This window comes from Erythrolamprus reginae, chromosome 10 (genome assembly GCF_031021105.1).
Source record: "Erythrolamprus reginae isolate rEryReg1 chromosome 10, rEryReg1.hap1, whole genome shotgun sequence".
NCBI classification, from domain to species: Eukaryota; Metazoa; Chordata; class Lepidosauria; order Squamata; family Dipsadidae; genus Erythrolamprus; species Erythrolamprus reginae.
The window spans coordinates 6,639,228-6,664,156 of NC_091959.1; the positions used below are offsets into that span (position 1 = coordinate 6,639,228).

The 24,929-nt window shown below is 44.1% G+C and overlaps 1 protein-coding gene across 12 annotated transcripts in view; it reads right to left on the reverse strand.

Annotated features, from left to right (window-relative positions):
- Positions 1-821: 821 nt before the first annotated feature.
- Positions 822-24,929, reverse strand: part of CSNK1G1 (casein kinase 1 gamma 1) — a 43,338-nt gene continuing 19,230 nt past the window's right edge. For 2 of the 12 annotated variants that reach the window (XM_070762326.1, XM_070762327.1), the window contains exons 11-13: positions 22,437-22,544; positions 20,018-20,124; positions 822-5,900 (exon numbers count right to left, since the gene is read on the reverse strand). In XM_070762326.1, the coding sequence (XP_070618427.1) occupies positions 5,846-5,900; positions 20,018-20,124; positions 22,437-22,544 (270 nt within the window). In that variant the 3' untranslated portion in view covers positions 822-5,845. Of the gene's footprint in view, positions 5,901-9,732; positions 9,963-14,582; positions 14,862-20,017; positions 20,125-22,436; positions 22,545-24,929 lie in introns of those variants that run through there. The other 10 variants (XM_070762324.1, XM_070762325.1, XM_070762333.1 and 7 more) reach the window with 7 other exon arrangements.

The following is a 24,929-nucleotide window of genomic DNA, read 5'->3' on the forward strand; positions in this document are numbered from 1 at the left end:
GTGAGGCTGCTATAAAGAGCAGCCTGTGGGTTTGGCCATTGTGGAGGATTATCTGATCGTTGTGTTTCGTGACTGCTTTGCTGACTTTGACCTTTGTGTGCTGATTTTTCCCCGCTTGGAAACTAAACCAGAGCAAAGTGTGTTTCACTTTGTGAAAGAAGGACTGTGAATTGCCTCACAGCTGCAAGCTAAGTATCACAGAACTGATAAGGGACTTGTACAAATTACCAGTTTGTTTGGAGACCAGTGCTCTTTGCTATACCAAAAGAGGGCTTGGTTTAAGTGAATTTTCATGATAAAGAACATTGTTTTGAATTTTCAAACGTGTGTGTGTCTGAAATTTGTACCTGTGAATTTTTGGGAGGAGTCTACCAGAGAGCCCGGCAGAACACTTTACAACTAGATTCTTGGCAAATAAACTAGACTGTGAAAGAGTTATGGATTAATTTAATTTAATTTAATTTAATTTAATTTGGTTTGGTTTAATTTATTAGATTTGTATGCCGCCCCTCTCCTAAGACTCGGGGCGGCTCACAACATCCTTCCATTTCCCACCATCCAGTCAGAGCCGAAGAAAACTTCTTCAAAGTAAAACCAGAAAATCCAGTTGCACATAGATGTGAAAAAAAACCCCGATCTGGTCATGTGGGGGCCTCAACCTATGACCACAACAACTTGCGACTGGATTTCTGCTCCCAATTTGTCATAAATCAAGGAGTTACCTGTTCAAAGAAGAGCACTCTGGCATTTTCATTCTGATTTCAAGATTATTAATTCCGGGGGGCTCGAGATTTGTGGTGAAACAATGAACAGACCGGAAGTGAACAGAGCAAAATCAATGTTTTATTTTACATTAAAATGGTGCCGGTAGGGGAGGAGAGAAGGAATTCAAGGTACACAACATTTCTTGCAAATGTCCCATTCAAACAGGTGCGCTGGAAAGATCCGTAGCAAGACCCCCCCCCCCCCCCACGCATGGCATAGATAAGCCCTTATCCTGGTTTCTCAAATGCATTTCAAACTGACATTCAGGTATTTCACGGTCACCACCAAGCGGCCATCGCAGGGCACGGGTGATGAGAGGACAGTTAAAACATTGCATCCTGTGTTTCAAATAAAACGGTTTAAAAAATTTTCTTTAAAAAAACCCAAAAGGCATTTCAACAAGAATCAGAACAGTGCACATAATACTTTAAAAAAAAGAGAGAGAGAGACACGAGAAATAAAAAGGTTTTTTCACAGCTGATTTTTCTTTGACGGTTAAGAAGAGCTGCCCTCGTTCGCCTAGCCCCCAACCCCGCGGTTTATTAAAAGCACAACGTCCAGCCGAGGTTGGCGAGAGACACCGACGTAATAAAATATACATCACAAGGTTTCCAATGAGAGCAAACCATTCGGCTTGGCATTTCTCCCTGCTGGAGAAGATGCGATATTTGGTTCTGGTCCAGACGGGACGCCCAAAGTCTTTCTCTTCTTATCACGGCCAAAACCCACTTTTGCCCCCATTCGCTGGGCTTCCTAGGTGGGAAAAGGCAACTGCTGTTCTAAATTCCACAAGGTAGCACCTAAAGTCATACAGCAATAGCACAATTGGGGAGGGCAAAAAATATATCTTTTTTGGGTGGGGGGAAGCGATTACATTCCTGAGACAGTCTGTAAAGGGCGAGAGATGTTACACCGAAGCTTTCCTACTCCTGCCCTAGGTTGGATTGGCGCTCTCTCAACGTTTTTCGGTGAGGGATATTTAAGCTCGGAGCTGATCCCAGGAGGCAGGGAACAGGCAGCCCCCAGCTTTGGGGAGAAGAAGGGGGTAGCTTTCTCCTGGGACTTGGCATGGGGACCTGGCGGGTGAAAAAATATTGTGGGGAGGGGTCCTATTGTGCGAATTTGGCAATTACGCGAATGGAAGCAAACACGTTCGAACTCTAGGCGTGCTGCATATCGAATACAGGAATAAAGGTCCCCCCCCTCTTTCCCGAAAATCACCCCCTGCAGGGACAGAGAATGGGGAGGGGGCGGCTTTTGAAAGAGCCGAATTACAAATCCCAGCATCCCCCTGCCATCAGCTGTGCTAAATCAGGGAGTTGGCCGGGCACTGCGATCTGCCCAGCCCTTGGTATAATTAATATAATTCCTATAACTTCAATACACCTGAACATTTCTCCACCCTTCACAGAACAATTCCACGGACAGTTAAAAACACGAGTTTGTAGAAAGACAAGTTTGTTTCCGATCACTTATGTGATGCGCATCAGAGAGAGAGCTCGGAGAACCGCCCGAGGCCATCTACCCCTGGGTCCTTTCATTGCTAGCGATGGCGCCAACATCAAGGTCTACAGAAAGCGATCGACCTCTCAATCCTCGGTCACTGATGCTGAAAACTAGTAAAATTGTTGGCCTTCCAGGCGAGGGCTTTATACAGTCCCTTCGAGGCCCCGAGGAAGAGAACAGACAAGGCATAAATCTGTTCCCCTTCTCGTAATATCTTGAGAAAGCAAAGATTATGGCTTTGCGCTTACGGGAAAGTATGAATTTGGCAGTGCACGTTTATGACCCACCCACCCCAAAAAACACTACGCTACACGCCAGGGGCTGGCCCTGGTATCTCCCATCTACCTTAAAAGTTGCTGCTCGCCAAATCTTGGGAAAGACTCACTTGGAGGCTGCTGTGAACCAAGGAGCAGCAGTAACCATTTGCCCACCCCCTTGTAGGTGGTGTGGTACATGAAAGAAATGGAAGAACAGATTTTTGGGTTTAGGAACATCTGGGCAGGCCCAAATGTCTCTGGAGGCCTCCACCCCATCACTGGTTCAGGGGGATTTTATGTTCAACGAGTAACAACTGAAAGAGAGCAAAGGTATCGAAGCCACCGTGAAGTTAAAAGAGTTTTTCTAACGCTGGTCATTCTCAGCGCGAGGGATGTACTATTTTTTTTTTTAATGTGAATTCAGACCTTCTTCTAGATTAGCCATTTGAGCTTATTTATTTACTCTTTTTTAAAAAATAGAAGTCAGAACGAGCGATCGCACTGACAAAAGAGATTTGCTAACTTCAAGGATATGGAAAGGTTTGAGGATAAAATTCGGCTCGAGCAGAGATGGAGTCCTTTTTTTTTTTAGGATAAAATAATCAACAGCCGATGAACATGCATATATATGTGAGAAGCCCTCTTTCTAGATAACTGGGTATCGTTCTCTTTCTTTTCTAAACAGATACCAAATATCGGCTGATATTTCGTTCCGACGGGGAAAAAAACTCGTGCCAAGCTAGTAAGGAATTCAAGAACTCCATCCTCACCGTTAAATAGACACGGCTCTGGGAAAAACACGCAGGTTTTTCAACACAGTTCAGAAGTAAATTATCTGAGACTGGAGGCCAATATTATTTTGCCTCGTTGGGAAAAGGAGGCCACATATTCAAATGCGGATATTACAACATCCAAAGAAGCAAATGGAGAACTGTTTGTGAAGCAGACTAGCGCTCTGCAAAATGAATCATTAGCTTATAAGCAAGGGAGAGTTCTAAAAGCTGTCTACAGGACGTCCGTTTCTCTAGTCCTATTTCTTACTAGAGGTTTACTCAGGATTTAGAAACCAAGCTGTTCTTAGTTGAAAACATAGCTCTCCCTTTTTCCAAGCTTCGAGTTGTACCTTGTTGGAGAGGGAGGGGGAATTCTTACATTGCCTTGCTCGGTGTAAATATATTCCACTTTCAGGATTTTCAAAATGGGCAAGAGTTTAACGCTGCTCCTGTTAGAATTAAAGAGCCGCAGTTTTGCTTTCTGAATTCTTTGTTTTTTTATCTCCTCCAGGAAGCAAGCCCGATTCCTTTGGTTAAGGTAGAACAAAAAGCTAATTTCAATTGGTATTTAATGGACAGCAAGTTAATTTGTGGAGAGAATGAACTGCCAAGGGATAAACTCTCAACTCTTTTTTTTACCTGCGATTGAAAGAGGAGGATGAAGAGTTGGGTTTATGTGTCACACCCCATTTTTGGGAAAAGGTAGAACTCAAGAGAATACGCGGATCACTGAAAATCTGGGTCCTGGCCCCTTCATTGGGCCATGAGCAGCAAATCTACAGCCCTGCAAAGAGAAGAGGGACTCAGATTTTAACATTAAGACATACATCAGGCATGAAGAGAGTCTTTGAGATGAGCAGGCATCCAGTCCAGTGGCTTTTTTCACCTTTAGCAGTTCTTTCATTTGCTAACAAGGAACTCTTTGCTTGTTTCTCTCCCTGCAATCCTGGAGGCAGTTTCTTCCTTCCCAGGAAGGCCCCCAAATTAGTCACTGGATCAACAGGGTCGCGCTGCCTTTTATACGGAGTTTAGGAGGCGAATCCAAGGGTTTTGAAGAAGAATCCTCTTCAGTTCCTCTCTCAAAATGTACCCAAAGTTCTTGTCTGCTTGGGAGGAAAGAAAGAAAAACCTTGCATTTTTTGATAGTTTATCTCATTGTGTGCCCAGGTAAGTGTTAAAGAACACCAGGCCCAGGTTACAAAACCCAAAAAAAAAAATTCAGCAGGCACTACATAGATGACACCCTCTTGTAGTCTGTAGAGATTGACTTGAAAAACCTTGGCAAAACCCAAACCAGAGACGAAGTATAAGGCAACGGCAGTGTCCTCTCTCTGGCCGAGCTTTGCTCCGTTTAAAAGAGGCTTTCAAAGGGCCTCTCCGTTTCATTCCATGGTCATTTGTCCAAAGTTCAGTCCAGCTGACTTGGGCTCCCTCCTGCCAGCAGAAAAAGATTTTTTTTCAATCTCAAGCTAGGTCAAGATAGGCACCACGGAGACGAACCACAAGCAGGGCATTCCAAGAGGAGCTGGAAAAAATTCAAGTAAGCGGCAGGGCGCAAACACCATCGGGCTGTTAAAGAAGAACGTGGCGAAAGTCCTTGGCAGAGTCCTAAAGAGGGGCGGGCAGCCTGGGTCAAGAGGAGTGAGGGAAGCCGGGCACGTGGGCTAGCCTCGCTCGCCGCCACCAGGAGAGAATACACACACACACACAAACAGCGTAATATGCATCCATCGTGTTACAAAGAAAATAAAAAATAATAATAATTAAAAGTGCAACAAACTTATGCTCATTTTAGAATGGACAGTTTTTTCTCCAACCGTTCCGGGGAGAGGGCAAAAGAGAGACATCACCGAAGCCAGAAAATTCAAGGCCACTGGAAGAGTTAGGTTGCAATTCTCCGACTGTTGGCTTACTGCCACAGATACCGTCCATGTAGGCAACCATCAAGGAATGTCCCGTTTTGGCTGCCCGGGAGAGAGTGGGAAACCCTGGAGGGTAGAGAGATGTAGGAGAGAATCTTGGGCTCGTTCTTCCCCTTGCAGCTGTGAGTTCCCTCTGGCCCTACGGCTCACGAAATAGCCCCTGTGGTGGTGGGGGAGCACGTGGAGACCTCCCAAAGCGAGGAGGAACAAAGCACATTCTCCAGGAATGACCCCACCCCAACCCCTTGAAGGGATGTAGAGAAAAGGAAGGGAGGGTAGCCAGCCTCGTCTTCCGTCCAAGGGCAACCAGTGCCTGGAGGGGAGGGGAGGGATGGGGAGGGTGGTACTCTCCGGATTCTACGAAAAAGGAGCCTCAGGAATCCGAGGAGTGAACGAGGGAGACCATCTGGGGGATCCACCTGAATGTTTTTATTTTGGAATTTCCCCCTCCTCTCTCTCTTTTCTCTCTCTCTGTCTCTCCCCCTCTTTTTTTTTTTTTTGGTTTAAAGTGTCCCTTGTTTCTTGACCTTCCCCAACGGAGGCCCCCATTCAATAAGACGTGGCAGGAACAGCAGGTACGCCAAAAAAGACCCCCCCAAAAAATGCCTTCGGGAGACACCTGTTATTTCTGGCGCTGAGACGACTTCTTTCGTTTCCTCTTATAGAAGCAGCAGCACCTGGAGCATAAAGAACACAGCCAATCAATACAAGCGTTCCCAGGGACGCCCCGAAACCCCCTCTCTCCTTCCAACACAAACGCACAACAGCACAGGATGGAGCCAACCTTCTCGGAAGCGTTCGAGGCATCTTTCCACCCATCCGCCCACTTCTGCCAAACCGGTCAACCCTAACGCGACGGGGACAGTGTGCACCCATTAGTACAACAACATATTAGGGACCTGTGTTTTCTTTTCTTTTTAAATCAGGAGTCTCAAACCTTGGCAAGTCTTAAAACTTGTGGACTTCAACTCCCAGAGTTCCTCAGCCAGCTTTTCTCCATGTATTGTGGACTTCAACTCTGAAACGTGTGAACTTCAACTCCCATAGTTGAAGTCCACAACTCCGAAGTCCACGGAGCAAAGCCGGCTGAGGAACTCTGGGAGTCTGAAGTCCACAAGTCTTCAAAGTTGCCAAGGTTAAGAGATCTCAGCTTCAAAGGACTGCCGTACGTTATCGCAATCCATTCTGACCTCCAGCTTCCTCCCACGCCACCTGCATTCACGCCAACCAGGAAAGCGAACAGGGTAACTTTCGTACAAAAGACCCACGCCGTCCCCAAAGCACAGCCCAAGCCTCCATTTTTTTTCCTCAAAAATGCAACCTGGACAAGGCAAGAAGCTCTCAAGCTCTGGAAGGGTCTAACAATATTCAGAAGCATGAAGAAGTTCCATGAGATGCCGCTGGGACAGATCCACGTAGCACAAGGCAAAGGAAAGTCCGAGTGGTTGCTTGCATGGAGATTAGAGTCGATTATTTAAGAATAAATGGGGTGAAATTTTGACCTAATAGGGACTTGGGTTGTCCTGGAGTTTTCAAAAAACCTTGTCATTTGAACAAAAGGTCTTTCTTTCCGAAAATATGTGGGGCTTTTTTTTCAGAGTAACAAACTCTTGATGTAATCTAAATTAGATTGAGATTAAGTATTTTAATATTCTTCCTCCTTATTTCATTACAAACAAATGCATTCAAACTGAGAGATGTAGTTAATCCATGTTTACTAATTCATCCTTAATTACAATGTAATACACTACTCAAAAAATAAAGGGAACACTTAAACAGCAGAATATAACTCCAAGTAAATCAAACTTCTGTAAAATCAAACTGTCCATTTAGGAAGCAACACTGATTGACAATCAATTTCACATGTTCTTGTGCAAATGGAATAGTTGAGCAATTGAAATATTCAATGAGAATATTTCATTCATTCAGATCTAGGATGTGTCATTTGAGTGTTCCCTTCATTTTTTTTGAGCAGTATAGAATGTTTTTCATCCTGGTTTTATTCAGACCTTCCTATTATTTTATGTAACAGCAAATTTCCCTTTTATTTGATAGGGAACTGGGGAACTTAATGCAGAATTCAAATTAGTGCCAGTGCATAAACATTGCTGATGGCCTTTGAACATGTTGACTGTCTGAATCCATTACATCCTAGTGTGTTCTCATCAAAGATATTTCTTTTAAAAAAGGAAATTAAAGTGACTATTTAAAAAGCAGTGTGCCATTTCAACATTTACCAGTAATTAAACAGAATTAATATCCTATTCATTATCAACATTTATTCCAAGGTTCTAACATCCAAATTTCATCAATTGAAATATTTAAAAGACCTTCTAAACCAAAGCATACCATCACTTGATGGAACAAACAAGTAGAAAGATTTAATTTGAAGTACTTCCCAGGTTCTCTCTCACCGTCTCCAAAAGTTTCAACCGTGGTCTCTAAAAATTGTCTTTCTCTTTTGCTGGATGAAGGAAGTCTAATCTGTCTGTCCATATAACACATTTCTTCTACACAGTGAAGTTACACGCAAAAAAAATTACTGTGGGTGTGGCTTATTTTGTGGGTGTGTCTTGCCAGCCGTGTAACCAGGTGGGAGTGGCTCGACGATGTGACCAGGGGTGACTTAAAGGTCATTTGACTGGCTTAAAGGTGGTCCACTTGACGTCACTCACGTCAAGGGTTTGGGTTTATTATTATTATTATTATTATTATTATTATTATTATTATTATTATTATTATTACTACTATTATTACTATTAATTAGATTTGTATGCCGCCCCTCTCCGCAAACTCGGGGCGGCTCACAACAACAACAAGAACAATGTAAAAAACAAATCTAATAATTTAAAAAACACTAAAAACCCCATTATTAAAAGCAAACACACACACAAACATTCCATGTATAAACTGTATAGGCCCGGGGGAGATGTGTCAGTTCCCCCATGCCTGACGACAGAGATGGGTCTTAAGAACTTTACGAAAGGCAAGGAGGGTGGGGGCAACTCTGATATCTGGGGGGAGTTGGTTCCAGAGGGCCGGGGCCACCACAGAGAAGGCTGTTCCCCTGGGTCCCGCCAAACGACATTGTTTAGTTGACGGGACCCGGAGAAGGCCAACTCTGTGGGACCTAACTGGTCGCTGGGATTCGTGCGGCAGAAGGCGGTCCCTGAGATATTCTGGTCCGGTTAGGGTGCCTGGCCTCTCCTCTCCTCAAAGAGATACAATTTCCTTTACTATTACTAACATCCAAAATATACTATTTAATTTTATTCATATATGCCATATGTGTACATATATATTACACATAGGCACACAAAAATATACATTATCTACTCTATAAAGTGTATGTATACGCACACACACGCATGCAAAAGCTCTTGTAAAATTATACACATTCAACATAATTTACTGCGACAGGAAAAACATACCCAGAGCCCAGAAGCGAAAAAAAGAGGGGGGAAAAATATCAAAATTTTTCTACCGGTTCTGCATACCTGACCGTACCCGTAGGAGCCTATCACTGCTTCTACAGCAGGGATTTACAGCCTTGGCAACTTTAAGACTTCTGGACTTCAACTCCCAGAATTCCCTAGCCAGCCCGCTGGGAGTTGAAACCCACAGGTCTTAAGTTGGATTTCTTCCGCAGCACATTTTCCCAGTTTGATGTCCTGCAAGTGATGGGAATTTTATCATACTTAAATGAGGATGACTGAATTAGTAATTTAACGGAGTTGAATGCTGGGCTATACTGTGTCCTGGCAAAAAGCAGCTTCCTGGCATCACTACCACTATACACTTCTATGCACTAAATAAAACCCAGCCAAATTATGGAAACCACAGTAGGCTAGAAAAATGTCAATTGGTGTCAATTAACTATGTTAATTTTTCTTTACACCCATTCCTCAAATATAACACCAATTCCTGCTATATGAGGAAGTCTTCCTTGGGAATTGATGGCACCAGAATTGGGTAAAGAGTTCAAATCTCACAAAAAGTCCTTCATCTCTTGGAATGGATCAACCCCACCATTTGGACAGTGAGATGAGCAGCATATACATTTCATAAGTAAATAAATAAAATAACAAACAATGCCCGACTCTTTCAGTTCATGTGCTAATCGTTTAGCAAAATGCTTCTATTCAGCTTCTTGAGTAAAGAATTCCTAGACAATCAGTTCCTTGACCGATTGTTTAGGTTATGAGACTATAGTGAAATACTCCAGATTGAGTTTGGGTCTAAAATAAACATCTTCAGGTCCTTGATTAGCTGATCGGTTGGTTCAGGGGTAGGCAAAGTTGGCTCTTCTATGACACGTGGACTTCAACTTCCAGAATTCTTGAGCTAGCATGGTTGGCTCAGGAATTCTGGGAGTTGAAGTCCACAAGACATAGAAGAGGCAACTTTGCCTACCCCTGGGTTGGTTGAGATGGAAGATGTGTAGAGCATGTGATCCAGTAACAAAAAACAAAAAAACCCTCACAAGAAAGAGAAAGGGGACAGAGCTAGTGTTTTGACAAGGTATTCTTTTTAATCAATGATAAAATGAACAACCAAAGTGAAGGAAGATGATCGGTAAAACCTGAGAGGCGCATGCAGGAAACTAAGGGTGACTTATTCTGCACGGGTGGCCTCCTTTAATGACGACAACACAAGCCGGACGGTTCACAGAATGAGACAATCCAGTTTCTTATGAGAAGCCTGGACACTGGGAAGCCTTCACCTACGCAATGAATTCACTATGAAATGAAGGAGAGACACAGAGTCACATGGAAGGACCACACAGGCAAGAGTCTCTAACATACCTATTCCCCCACACGCCAGATTTTTATTTCAGCCGGGGGCGGGCTGCCAGCTGGAATGCTAAATTGGGCTTGTTGCCGCGGCTCCTGAATACAGTAGTACCCCTAGATACGAGCATAATTCGTTCCAGAAGGGAGCTTGTATCTCGAGCGAACTCGTATCTGGAACAAATGGCTTTAGACTTTGTTTTTCCCCTCCGAGATAACCAAAAGCAAGGATTCTTGCACCACCTAGTGGACGCTCGGCTCGTATCCCGAATTTGAGCTCGGAACTTGAACAGAAATGTCTCTCCCCTCCTGGCTCGTATCTTGAAATACTTGCATGTGGAGCAGCTCGTATCTAGAGGTACTACTGTACTTTTGGGGCCAGCGCGATTTTGCTTCCGCACCTGTGGAGGTAGCAAAATCGCGCACGGAGCTGCAAGTGCCACCTGTGTTTCGGCGAGGGTTTTTTTTGTTTCCGCGCATGCCGAAACCTGGGCGACCTGCAGCTCCGTGCGCGATTTTGCTACCTCCACAGGTGCGGAAGCAAAATCACGCTGGCCCTGCAAGCACTTATGAGCCGCCGCGGCAAGCCCAGTTTAGCGTCCTGGCTAGCAGCCCGCCCCCGATTTCAGGCTAGTCTTTGCTCAACTCAACAACATCCAGAGGCATTGGGGCTGCAATGACCAAAAGACAGCATGGCTGTTGGCCCAATACATCCAGGAGGTGTTGTTTGGGAAAGAAGGACCTGTACTAAACCAACCGTAGTAGGAATGGCTTCTCATGAACACAACAAGTGTATTTTTGGGAACCCTGTGGCAAAACGGTCGTAGGAAAGGGCAATCTAAACCAAGGGCAGGCAAAGTTGGCTCTTCTATGACATGTGGACTTCAACTCCCAGAATTCCTGAGCTAGCATGAGTGGCTCTGGAATTCTGGGAGTTGAGTTCCACAAAATCGTAGAAGAGCCAACTTTGCCTACCTCTGACCTAAACCACTGGATTAACCACAGGTACTTCTCTAGAGTGGTACATAAAATAGCAAATGTTCTACAATATTAAGCTATTGATTTATGGACGTGGGCACCAAGTTCTGGCTTTCCTCTTTTTTAAAAAAAAGCTTGTTAAAAAATCCTTCCCTAAATGAATAAACTCTCAAGAATGGTGGCAAGGGTGAAGTTAAGAAACAAATCTTTCCAATTAAACAGTGACACTGTGCAAAAATGTGTTATGATGGACAGCCAAATTGAAAACAGGTAATATCATCCTGGGCATATATTGTTTTTTTATATTATTATATTAATAATATATATTAATTTATATTAATATATTAATTTTCAAATTCAGCAAAAAAACATGTGACACATACAGATAGAATTGTCGGCTATCAATAAAATTAACTGCCTTGGAAATGGCCCTGGGTTGGGCCGAGAGGCAAATAAGGAGCTGCGATGTTCCTTCAATACACCAGGGTGATTCGACACAAAAATATGTAACCTTTCCCTGGTGCAGAGCTGAAGGGATTGGATACTGTAGCCTAGAGGATAATTCTCTGCCTTACAAGGCAAAGGTTGCAGGTTCAAGTCCCAGTGGGTATGGCTAGCTGATGAGGCCAAAATAAGGCTGAAATAGATCTATCCCTTAATTTTCAAATTCAGCATATATATATGTGTGTGTGTGTGTGTGTGTGTGTGTGTGTGTGTGTGTGTGTGTAGATTGTTCTGAGTTCGGGTTTTGCCCTGTGTAATATTTTGCATGTAAAATATTACACAGGGCAAAACCCGAACTCAGAACAATCTACATACATATACCCGTGAAAATTTACGAAAACAAATATATATATATATATGACGGTTTTGGTATATTCGGGTTTCTTCCCGTGTAGGAAGTGTTCGCCTGAGAACAAGGACAGAAACACCAGCCTGAAGATGACGAGTGGGACCTCGTCGAAACGTCGCCAGAAATTTCCAAATCCTACATGGGAAGAAACCCGAATATACCAAGACCGTCATACCTGTACCGGTGAAAATCTACGAAAACAAATATATATATATATATTTGGAAGAAGCCCGAATATACCAAGACCGTCTCTCATATATATATATATATAGGCAGAGGCCCCACATTCAAATCCCAGTAAGGGTGCGGCTACCTGATGAAGGCAAATAAGCCCGAAATAGTTCTATAGTAGTCTCCCTTCTTTTTCATTATCAGCAAAATATGTTACACTTATAAATATATATAAATATATATATATTTATTGGCCCATCGTTTGTCTTTGGCACGCACTTCATTTTTGGCCTTGGTGCTAAATGGCACCAGAACGATGGTCTTTGCTTCTGTGTGCCTGCCCATCAAGACTGATGGGTGAAGGCCTTGCCCAAGATACCTGACCTTTTCACCTGGGCCTGCCTAATTATGATGCTGTACGATTCTTTACCCAGATTTGGTTCCACCTTCGCAAGGGAGGGGTGGGGAGCTTTGAAAGCCTTTCAGGGAAGTTCCTTGGTATTCTGAAAATATCTAGAGATAGTTTTACCTATATAGATTTGTAAGGTTTGTGGATTATTGGACAGAGCGTCAGTTTTAGGTATTCTTTACAAACATTATTTAACCCCGGTCTTAAGCAGAGGAGAACGAAGGGCGAGATGAAATGACCACATCCACAACTCCTGAATGTCAAATACACATAGCAGTCTAGGTGTGTTTGACTGTTTCAGCCTCTTTCTCCAACCTGATGCTCTCCAAATATCCCAGCAAGTTAAAACACCAGAGTAAAGATCCAGATTTGACTGATGAGGGTTGCTCATTAGTAGAACAAATAGGTCACGTTTTGATATCCCCAAGAAGTGCTAATAAAGCATTGCCTCGAACAACGAGAGCCACTGCTACTCAATGTCGGTAAAGTTAAACACCATGGTTTTGGAATAATAGCTAGCAGGCTTTAAGATGGGTAGACTTGCAGTTCCAGAATTCTGGGAGTCAAAGTCCACGTCTTAAAAGTTGCCATATTTGAGAAAAATCAAAATAAAATCCCCTCGTCTGTTGGAGACATGTTATTATTATTATTTATTATTATTATTTATTGGATTTGTATGCCGCCCCTCTCTGTAGACTCGGGGCGGCTAACAACAGTAATAAAAAACATCATGCAAATCCAATACTAAAAGCAACTAAAATGCCCTTATTATAAAACTAAACATCCATATAACAAACATACCATGCATAAATTATGAAGGCTTAGGGGGAAAGAATGTCTCAATTTCCCCATGCCTGACGACAGAGGTGGGTTTTAAGGAGCTTACGAAAGGCAAGGAGGGGGGGGGGCAATTCTAATCTCTGGGGGGAGTTGGTTCCAGAGGGTCGGGGCCGCCACAGAGAAAGCTTTTCCCCTGGGCCCCGCCAAGCAACATTGTTTAGTTGACGGGACACGGAGAAGGCCAACTCTGTGGGACCTAACTGGTTGCTGGGATTCGTGCGGCACAAGGCGGTCTCGTAGATACCCTGTTCCGGTGCCATGAAGGGCTTTATAGGTGATGACCAACACTTTGAATTGTGACCGGAAACTGATCGGCAACCAATGCAGACTGCGGAGTGTTATATTTAAAAGTAACGGATTCCATTACTTTGGTCTTCATGGGTCCCTCGGAACTTTGGCCATTCCAAACCATCCTTCTAAACTATTTTTCTCAAGTGCTAAACAGTATCTCAGGAGGAGACACAGAGAAAAGCTTGGTTCTATAGGCCACTCAGAGTAATCTTGTGGTTGAGATCAGAGGTGGGTTCTTCCCAGTTCGGATCGCTTTGCCTGAACCGGTAAAAAATCGCTGGTGACATCACGATGATGTCATGGAACCAGATCAGTTGATGCCGGTCTGTGAGCACCGTCATTTTTTTTAAAAAAAATCAGATTTTTCCCCCCGATTATTTTGGGGGGGAGGAATTTTCTTCCAGGTTTTAACTCCCCAGGAGGAAGCGAAGCAGCAGCTAGGAAAGTTATAACCCACCCCTGGTTGAAATGGGCTGCAAATAAATTTAATAAATAAAATAACAGGCTTGGAAATCCCAGGAAAGCAGGGAACCTGTAAGTGTGGGTAGAACTATTTTTCCAGTCTTATTTAATTTAATTAATTAATTTATTAGATTTGTATGCTGCCCCTCTCTGAAGACTCGGGGCGGCTCACAACAATAATAAAAACAATATTATATTATATTATTTATTTATGTTATTATTATTATTTATACAAGTTTTAACTGTTTTAATATTTTTTAAAAGATGTTTTAAAATTGTGTTTTAGACTGTTTATTGGGTTCTTTTAAAGAACACCACCCGGGGTCACCTAAGTGAGATGAGTGGCAATATAAACTTAATAAATGAATAAAACGTATGTAATATAGCATCCATCCCCATAATAACCCTGACTGCTTCCTGGCATTACACGGCACTCTTTGGCCTTTATGACTCAATATTTATTTTTTTTCCATGCAAAGATGGCAAAGGAAATCTGAACGGAGGCTGTAATAATACCAAGAAACCACTCTCAACTGCATATAACAGGTGAACGGTAGGCGTGGCCTTCTGAAAAACTGTCTTTTATTTTATTTTTCTGTAGCACCAACCAAGCATATCACAAAGAACATGTCTGATAGGTCCATGCCCCGTAGGGCTTACAATCTAAAAAAAACAGGGAAAGCATTTCTTTGGCAGAGCAAAATTGAGCGAGTGTACGAAAAACAGAAAATGTGGTTAGTCAATGGGTTATGTGCCGTTTATTTTCGCTGAAGAAGAGTCCGTGTGTCTACTTGTGGCTTTTGTCTGGGGTAAGCTATATCCACAGCTTGATAAAGACGAGGATCTGTGGCACAAAAGCAGGGGGTTTACAGAATTACCTGAGAAATCGCAATGGCACTTAAAAAGACTTATATACACCGCTTTACACTATAAGCGGTGTACAGTCAAGCCTATTGCCCCCAACAATCTGGGTCCTCACTTTACCCACCTCGGAAGGGTGGAAGGCTGAGTCAACCTTCAGCCCGGTGAGATTCGAACTGCCAAATTGCAGGCAGCCGGGCAGGCAGCAGAAGTAGCCTGCAGTACTGCGTTCTCACCACTGCGCCACCGTCACAGCTCGGAAATACAGTAGTACCTCTAGATACGAGTCGCTCTACATGCGAGTATTTCCAGATACGAGCTAGGAGGGGAGAGACATTTCTGTTCTACTCCCGAGCTGAAATTCGGGATACGAGCCGAGCGTCCACTAGGTGGCGCAAGAATCCTTGCTTTTGGTTAGAATCCTTGCTTTTGGTTATCTCCAAGGGGAAAAAAGTTATTTGTTCCAGAATACGAGTTGCCTCGAGATACAAGCTCCCTTATGGAACCAATTATGCTCGTATCTAGGGGTACTACTGTAACTCCAAGGTCAAGGGTCTATCAGCAGTTGCATTTGATGCTTCATGTGAAGGGGGAAAAAACAGAGAAATCGCAGGAGCCCCATACAGCAGGGATCTCCAATCCCCTGGTCCAAGGATTGCTACCGTGAATTATTAGGAACCAGAACTCGGAGCTGGAGGTGAGCAGCAGGTGAGTGAGAGAAGCTCCATCTATATTTACAGTCACTCCACAACGCTAGTATCACCATCTGGGCTCCACTTCAGATCATCAGGCATTAAGATCCTCACAGGATCATGACCCTGTATGCGAGGGATCTAGGTTGCGTCCTCCTCTCTCCCTGTCCCCCCATCTGTGTAAAAATTATCTTCCATGAAACTCTGGTTCCTGGTGCCAAAAAGATTAGGGATCGCTGCCACAGAGATCACTGGTGGCCAAAGAAATTCCTTTAAAGTGCCAAATTCTCAACCAAACCAGAGCAGTGTTCCCTCTAATTTTTGGGGGGGGGTGGTCGGAAAAGTATAGTGTCTGAGCGGCAGTCCCTTCGGGACTGGGCGGCACAGAAATAATAAATAAATAAACAAACAAACAAACAAACAAAAAACCCACCCTGTTTTGCCTCAAAGAATTTCAAAATAAAATACTGTACTGTGTGTCTAAAACAGTGAGCTCATAATAGGGCAACTCTATCAATATCAAAATGCCACTTAAATAGTTGAGCTAGTTTCAAACTAGATTTTGATTTTCTTTCTCTCTTCCTTACTCCCATTCTTTTTCTTTTTTCCTTCCTCTCTTTTTTCTATCTGTTTCTCTCTCTTCCTCTCTCTCTCCTTCCCTCTCACTCTTTCCCTCTCAGCTTCTGGGCAGGTTTGGAAAACTCAGCCAAAACAGCTGGTTATGGTGACGGAAACTTTACAAGCCGTGTTCGGTTTGGGGTTCAAAACTCCCCATAATCAGCCTCTTTTCTCCATCACCACATCCAAAACTCTAAAATTCTTCATGTGGCAAAATAAGCAAGTGCTATTGCTGCTGCCACCGTCCCCTGCCAGCCCACAAATTCCCGAGACAGAATGCCCCCAATGCAGGAGCCCCAAGAAGGTAAAGCTTTGAAAAATCAATATATTCCAGCACTGTGCAGTTTAGAACTACAGTAGTACCTCTAGATACGAGCTGCTCCACATGCGAGTATTCCAAGTTACGAGCTGCGATGCGAGCGAAATTTCTGTTCGACACCCGAACTCAAATTCGGGATACGAGCCGAGCTCCCACTAGGTGGCGCAAGAATCTCCTTGCTTCCGGTTATCTCGGCCCGAAAAACAAAGTCTAAATGCATTCGTTCAAGATGCGAGTTGATCGACTTACAAGCTCGGGTCTGGAACGAATTAAACTCGTATGTCGAGGTACCACTGTACTGGGAATTATCGTTGGAATCAAAACCTAATTAGAAACCCTCTTTCAGAAGTCCACCCTCCAAAAGAAATGTATGCTATGTACTTTTTACCAGCTAAAACCTGGTGCAGTTAAAAACTGATTTAATCGGGGGGGGGGGGGGTTAAGAGAAACCTGATTATGTCGATCCAGATTTGGGGATCCACTTTAGACAACAGATAAGGAGAAAAGCAGGACTACTCTATTCTCACATTACAGATCCCTAGCATTGGAAATGCCCAAATATTTCACAAAACTATAGAAACCATTGCAAAACTGCTAAGAACACACACTCTTTTTAACCAATGAAAAAGTACATCTCTGACAAATGAGCTGCTTAAAGAAAACCTGGATTGTTCAACAACTTTGTGGGACAAACCGAGATGCCCCCAGGCTTTCCAAAAACTCCCGCCACAGTCCCTTGGGATAAAAAAAGAGGGGAACCACTAAGGTTCCAATCCGGGCACCAACCTCCCTGCCTTGCCCTGGTGCCCTAACGGAGGCCGTTCTTAACTCTCTGCCCACTCGACTCATTTCTCTTTGCTTTGGCCAAGCACAGCCCAGTCTGATTCACTCCCACTTGCACGTGAACCAGAGAGAGTGACTCACCACAAGTTGAGCATTTTCAGGCAGCTACAACAGACAGTGAGAGGAGAAAGAAGGAAAAGAGAGAAAGACAAAATAAAAACACAGAAAGGAAAGAAGGAAACATTAGCTCAGAGTAAAAGGTGGGAAGCAAGTCACGGCAGTAACATGCAAACGTGCATTGCGGATCTGAGGGTCCTTCAACCAGGTCCACCTACTTCCTCAACTCTAGTTCTACCTGACCCTCCTGTGATTGCTGAGGAAGAGGAAGGCCCTGGTGGGGGTTTCTGCAATAGCCCAACAGGATCATAAGTAGGATAAATGGGTTCCGTGAGGCCTTGGCAGATGGGAGTGGGAACGTTTTCGAACTGCTAGGCTGGAAACTACTCTTGGGAAAGACAACCCTCAAGAGACTTCCTAGGAAGGTCCAGGTGCAAACACCTTAATGCCTTGATAGATAATGACATAAGACCCAATCACTAAGAATAAAGAAGCGACTTCTGAAAAAGCTGTCAACAAATGGTTTTAAAGAAGATGGTGACCTGGAAAAAATGAACGATGAAGTTGGATTCTGGGCTAATTCCAGGGATGGTTGACTGAGAAACACCTTGGAAAGAATCATGGCCTGAGATAACGGAGGGCAAACCTTGGAAGTATCATGTCCGTGGTCCAGAGAGGGCAGAGTGCCACAAACAACTGTGCAGAGAACAACTGTGATTTCCAGTGGACATGAACATTTCCCTAACTTGCACTTCTATTAGTGTTTTTAGTTCTGAGCTGCAAATATCCAAATGACCACGGTGATAATAGAAAACTCACTTTTTTTTCTTAATTGTTTTGCAATCCAGATCAGACAAACCCTAATTTCTTCCATCTTAGAGGAAACCTACTCTCGTGAAACTGAAGCAGGGCATAAATGTTTCCAAGGACAAAGTCTATCACATGCAATTGCTAGGGAATAAAAAGATTCTGTGAACTAAGTGGGAATTGCTCCAAGTCAACTTCCAGAGAGGATGAGAACTAAAAGAAGAAAAGTACGTAGTGAGCCCATTCCTTCACCTTGACTGGCCTTACAACAAAGAAGATGGTATATCTTTGCCCAAACACATTTTTAAGGGCTGAAGTTTAATTCATTTCTGTAACGTTTCCTGCAAAGGGGGGGGGGGACCCAGTTGCTAAACGGCTGAAGACTCTTCCCAGTACTTTGTATAAAGTTAATTTTTAAAAATTAACCTACTCTCTCCTTCCCATCTCCAGCCTTTCCACCACAGAAAGCCACTGACCACTTGCTGTGTGACAAAGTTATTAACTGGAAAAGCTAGCCAAAGGCCACATTTTGTCACAAAGGTATTTGTGCTTATTTTTTAAAAAAACATTAAAATTCTCCTTCTTCTCAGCTCAGAGATATTATGCAGGGGTTTTTTTTTTCCCTTAAGGGAGAAGGTGGAAATGATTGCAAGGTGATAAATTGTTTCTTAAAAGATTTTTTTTAGGGCGATGGCTTCTTCTCTTAGCTGGACCTTGAGTACCTGAGGCATAATTAAATTTTATGCACAAGACAACCTGCTTTTCTGGAAATAACATTTGAAGTTCACCTTTAGCCTAGCCAGCCGAGGATCACCTCTGGGGTAAAACTTACAGAACTATTGTTATGATTGCTGAAAGGCTGTCCAGCGTCTCAACACAAGAGTCAGGCAAAAGACAAACAGCAGTGCTGTACCCACACTAAATCTTTGAGGAAATTTCTCCTTGTTGTAAATAAAAGAATGTGTCACCTCCCTTGTGGAGAAAAAGAAATGGAGGAAGGAGGCCCCTTATCATGATTCCTGCAGTGATAATAAATCGTGCGCAGTGGCATTGGATGATGGAGATGAAAATAATGCCCTCGGCTTCTAACAAAAGCAAAATAAATCCCCACTGCGGGCAAAAATAACTCAGGACTTATGTGAGCCAGAAGGAGTTTCCTACTGAAGAGAAAAAGTATCTTTTCAAAGAGGAGTTAAAACGCAACGGACCTTAGGTTTTCAGAAGAATGGGGATGGAGAATGATGTGTCTCTGAATGGCAGACTACACCGGGGTAGGCAAAGTTGGCTCTTCTATGACTTGTGGACTTCAACTCCCAGAATCCCTGAGCCAATCTTCCTAGCTCAGGAATCCTGGGAGTTGAAGTCCACATGTCATAGAAGAGCCACCTTCGCCGACCCCGGTGTAGACCCATCCTTCTCCATCCCCACCTATCGCTGGACTACACTATCCCAAAGAAATTGAAGTTGTTCTAAGTGCGTGTGGCAATAAGGACCAAAAGCTACAAGCCTTAACTCCTGGGGAATCGGTTTACGCATGCCAGTTGCACAATTCTTCTGGAGCCCTTCGGTCAAACCTGCAGCACATGCATCGGGTCAGAAGTAGCATGACCCGGACAGCCCAAGGGAAAAGAAGCTACACCCAGCAATGCCATGGTTTATCCATGCAAGAAGGAAAATGGGAGGGGGGGGGGAAAAGGACCTGACCACACGTTATGGGCACGGGCGCATCAAAGCCTGGAAACACACCAACATATTTTACATGTAGATGATGCAGGGGGAAACCTTGCTTGACAACAAACATACTTAGCTTCCTCTACTACTTCCACCTCAGCACGGGCTGCAATTTGTACGTTGGAAGGGGCTCCTGCGGTCTCTTCAGGGTTCAACTCGCCGTTGGTTGAGCTTACCACCTGGAACGAATAGCAACAGAGAAACAAAACCTGGTTAGTAAGGGATCTAAGGCCCAGGTGTTGGTCAAAGCCACATCAAATGACTTATTTGTTTGTTTGTTTGATTGATTTATATGCCACCCCCCTCCGAGGACTACTTACAGCATATAAAAACAACAAATACAATGGCTAAATCCAATTAAATTTAAAACTAAACCATCTAAAATCCCCAGCCGTGTTAAAAATCACTCATACCCATTCAAACAACAGCCGTACAAACATTTGTCGGCCAGGGGGCTGAGATCTAATGGCTCCAAGCCTGACGGCATAAGCGACTTTTAAGATTCTTGTGAAAGTTGAGGACAGTGGGGGAAGTGCGAATCTCCGGGGGCCCCCACAGATAAGGCTCTTCCCCTAGGTCCCGCCAAGCGACATTGTCTAGAGAAGGCCATCTCTGTGGGACCTAATTGGTCGAGGGGCCACATGTAGCAGAAGGTGACCCCGCAAGTAGTCTGTCCCGATGCCATGTAGGGCTTTATAGGTCATTACCAACACTTTGAATTGTGTCTCGAAACCAATCGGCAGCCAATGCAGTTGGCGGAGTGTTGGAGAAACCTGAGCATATCTAGGGAGGCCCATGACCGCTCACACAGCTATGTGCTGCACGATTCGTAGTTTCCGAACACTCTTCAAAGGCAGCCCCATGTAGAAAACATTGCAGTAGTCGAACCTCAAGGTGATAAGGGCATGAGCGACTGTGAGTAGAGGCTCCCTGTCCAAATAGGGCCGCAACTGGTGCACCAGGCCAACCTGGGCAAATGACCCCCTCGCCCACAGGCCCTCTCGAACCCAATAAAGGAAGATGTCTTGAGGTCAGGTTGGCAAGCAACCCTAACTGCCTTCTCTTTTGTAGCCTCTTCTTCTCCATCTTGGCACATCAGGAAGCCAAGTGTGTATGAGACTCACAATCACCACTACAGGGGAGACCACTTCATTCTGGCCAGGAGAGAAAGCAGAGGGTGGTTTGAGATGATGGGGGAGATTTTTGTCCATGAAGTCGTTTATGTCTGAACACATCAACCTTTTTGCAGAGAAGATTTTTAATAATGTTTGATTGACAAGAGCAATAGCACTTGTATATCATTATATACCGCTTCACAGTGCTTTACAGCCCTCTCTAAGCAGTTTACAGAGTCATTCATTCATTCATTCATTCATTCATTCATTCATTCATTCATTCATTCATTTATTTGATTTTTATGCCGCCCTTCTCCTTAGACTCAGGGCGGCTTACAACATGTTAGCAATAGCACTTTTTTTAACAGAGCCAGCCTATTGCCCCCACAATCCGGGTCCTCATTTTACCCACCTCGGAAGGATGGAAGGCTGAGTCAACCTTGAGCCGGTGATGAGATTTGAACCGCTGACCTTCAGATCTACAAGTCAGCTTCAGTGGCCTGCAGTACAGCACTCTACCTGCTGCGCCACCCCGGCTCATTGCCCCCAACAATCTGGGTCCTCATTTTACCCAACTCAGAAGGATGGAAGGCTAAGTCAACCTTGAGCCTGTGAGGGTTGAATTCATGGCAGTGGGCAGCCTGCAATACTACATTTTAACTACAGGGAGGGAGGGAGCAATAGCACTTAGACATATACCGCTTCACAGTGCTTTACATCCCTCTCTAAGCGGTTTACAGAGTCAGCCTTTTGTCCCCAACAATCTGGGTCCTCCTTTTACCAACCTTGGAAGGGTAGAAGGCTGAGTCAACCTTGAGCTAGTCCGGATCAAACTGCCAAGTTGCAAGGCAGCCGGCAGTCAGCAGAAGTAGCCTGCAGTACCGCACTCTAACCACTGCGCCACCTTTTCACATCTGTGGCCTAGGTTCCGCCTACAACGCCTTCCCCAATTTGAGCCACTTCCAGATGTGGATTAATTTCAACCCATCTCCAGCCAGATTGCTCTTCCTTGAAGCTGACACCTGTGGGAGATGTCCAGACTGGGGGAAAGGCTCTCCTAAAGGAATCAGCATGGCCATACAGCGACATCGCACTTAAATTTCTAAGCCTTTTGGCTCTGATATCACGGCCCGCCCACCCTCATCCTTCTAGCACAGTGTTTCTCAACCTTGGCCGTTTGAAGATGTATGGACTTCAACTCCCAGAAATCCCCACATCTTCGAACGGCCAAGTTTGAGAAACACTGTTCTAGCAAAAGCCAAACAGTGCAGGTAAAAGATGGAAGGGGCCTTGCGCATGCCTAAGGTGTGATGACCAAACAGCTGTGCGGGAGAGGAGGCGGGGTGGTGGAGGAGGAGAAGAAGAAGAAGCAATACCTGGACAGATCCCCCATGCCGTTCGGTAGCCAAGTGAGAGGTCAGAAACAAAGTATTGGCCTGCCGGACTGCTGGAATTTCCCACTCTCCTCTGCGGTCGGACATAGGCTGCCCAGGCATCAGCATGCAGGAAAGCAAAGAGACCAGAGGGAAGGCAAAAAGGTGAACCAGGACCAAGCAAGCGTGTGAAAAAAGCTCAAGAGGGGCAGGGGAGCAAAAGCATTTCGGGCATCGGATATTCCCGTGGACAAGGTAGGCCTAAAAGGCACAAGGCAGCCAAGGCAGGAGAGGTGTCTTCCCTGCAGTTAAAAACAGAAAATAAATCCACACTGCTCAAAAAAAATAAAGGGAACATGAGGTGCTGCAAAGTCCCTGAGCGTTCGTCTTCAGAGGGGCTTAGAGCAACCCCATCCATGGGGGGGGTCACTCACGAACGCGAATCCTAGAAAGAAAACTTGGACACATTTTTCTCTGGGTGAAATGACACAGTATTGAGCTGTGCACGTCCTTTTATTGGGGGAATATGCAAATTAGAAACATAGAAACATAGAAGACTGACGGCAGAAAAAGACCTCCTGGTCCATCTAGTCTGCCCTTATACTATTTCCTGTATTTTATCTTACAATGGATCTATGTTTATCCCAGGCATGTTTAAATTCGGCTACTGTGGATTTACCAACCACGTCTGCTGGAAGTTTGTTCCAAGGATCTACTACTCTTTCAGTAAAATAATATTTTCTCATGTTGCTTTTGATCTTTCCCCCAACTAACTTCAGATTGTGTCCCCTTGTTCTTGTGTTCACTTTCCTATTAAAAACACTTCCCTCCTGAACCTTATTTAACCCTTTAACATATTTAAATGTTTCGATCATGTCCCCCCTTTTCCTTCTGTCCTCCAGACTATACAGATTGAGTTCATGAAGTCTTTCCTGATACGTTTTATGCTTAAGACCTTCCACCATTCTTGTAGCCCGTCTTTGGACCCGTTCAATTTTGTCAATATCTTTTTGTAGGTGAGGTCTCTAGAACTGAACACAGTATTCCAAATGTGGTCTCACCAGCGCTCTATATAAGGGGATCACAATCTCCCTCTTCCTGCTTGTTATACCTCTAGCTATGCAGCCAAGCATCCTACTTGCTTTTCCTACCGCCCGACCACACTGCTCACCCATTTTGAGACTGTCAGAAATCACTACCCCTAAATCCTTCTCTTCTGAAGTTTTTGCTAACACAGAACTGCCAATACAATACTCAGATTGAGGATTCCTTTTCCCCAAGTGCATTATTTTACATTTGGAAACATTAAACTGCAGTTTCCATTGCTTTGACCATTTAAATTGGGAATGATTACGCGTACATGCCAAGTGATATACAAACATCCAATAACATAACTCTAAGATATGACACAACTTCCGAGTCCTTCCTATCTACATGTGGCACGTAACTAGTTTCTACTGAACAAATGTCTCTCATGGCCAATTTCCTGGGACCTTTTGTTGTTAATACAGCTATCTCCTGTTTACCACAAAGCAAGGTCTTTTATCACAGCCTTCGTCCTGTTTACCCCAGGGAATGTAAATTGTGTCTTTTGATCACACAGTTCTTTTCCTGTTGACACATTCTTGTTATTCGAGGAGAGCCACTGAATCGTTTTATGGCCAGTCATTTCCTAAGCAGATCTCACCAGAAATGCACTCTCACTTTGTGACCTACGTGCAGTCCTGTTCCTGGCTAATGGAATCGGAGTGTATAAGGCATTTGTTGTTAGAAATCCAGATATCAAATCCTATCCTAACATGCTATGGCAGCTACAGGAACACTTGAACAACAGAATACAAATCAAACGTCTGTGAAATCAAACTGTCCGCTTAGGAAGCAACACTGATTGACAATCAATTTCACAGGCTGCTGTGCACATTCAACCTTGTACAGAACAAAGTATTCAATGAGAATATTTCATTCATTCAGATCTAGGATGTGTTCTTTGAGTGTTCCCTTTATTTTTTTGAGCAGTGTGTAGAGAGGTAGTCCTCGAATTAGTGCACTAGTTGGGCCCAAAATTTCTGTTGCTAAGGGGAAGATTTATTGAGTATTGCCCCAGATTACCACCTTTCTGACCGCAATGGTTAAGTGGATCACTGCCAATTCTTCAGTTAGTAACATGGCCCCCGTGTGAATCTGGCTTCCCCATTTGATTTCGTGGCCCTGGACGTGGCAACCGTCAATTGGCAAGCGTCTGAATTTTGCTCACGTGACCATGGGGATGCTACTAGGGTCATTGAGTGTCAAAACTGGCCATGTCACTTTTTTTTTCAGTGCCGTTGAAATCTCTGTTCCCAGATTGTCATTTGGAGACCTGAGTATTTTGTGCTGTTTGAAAATAACATATTCACCCAGCTCAAAAGCAGCCAGACAAAGCTTGCTGGGCAAAAAGAAAGAGTGGTATTAATGAGGCCATTGACCTCCGTGGCTTTGCTAGGGGCCCCCTGAGGA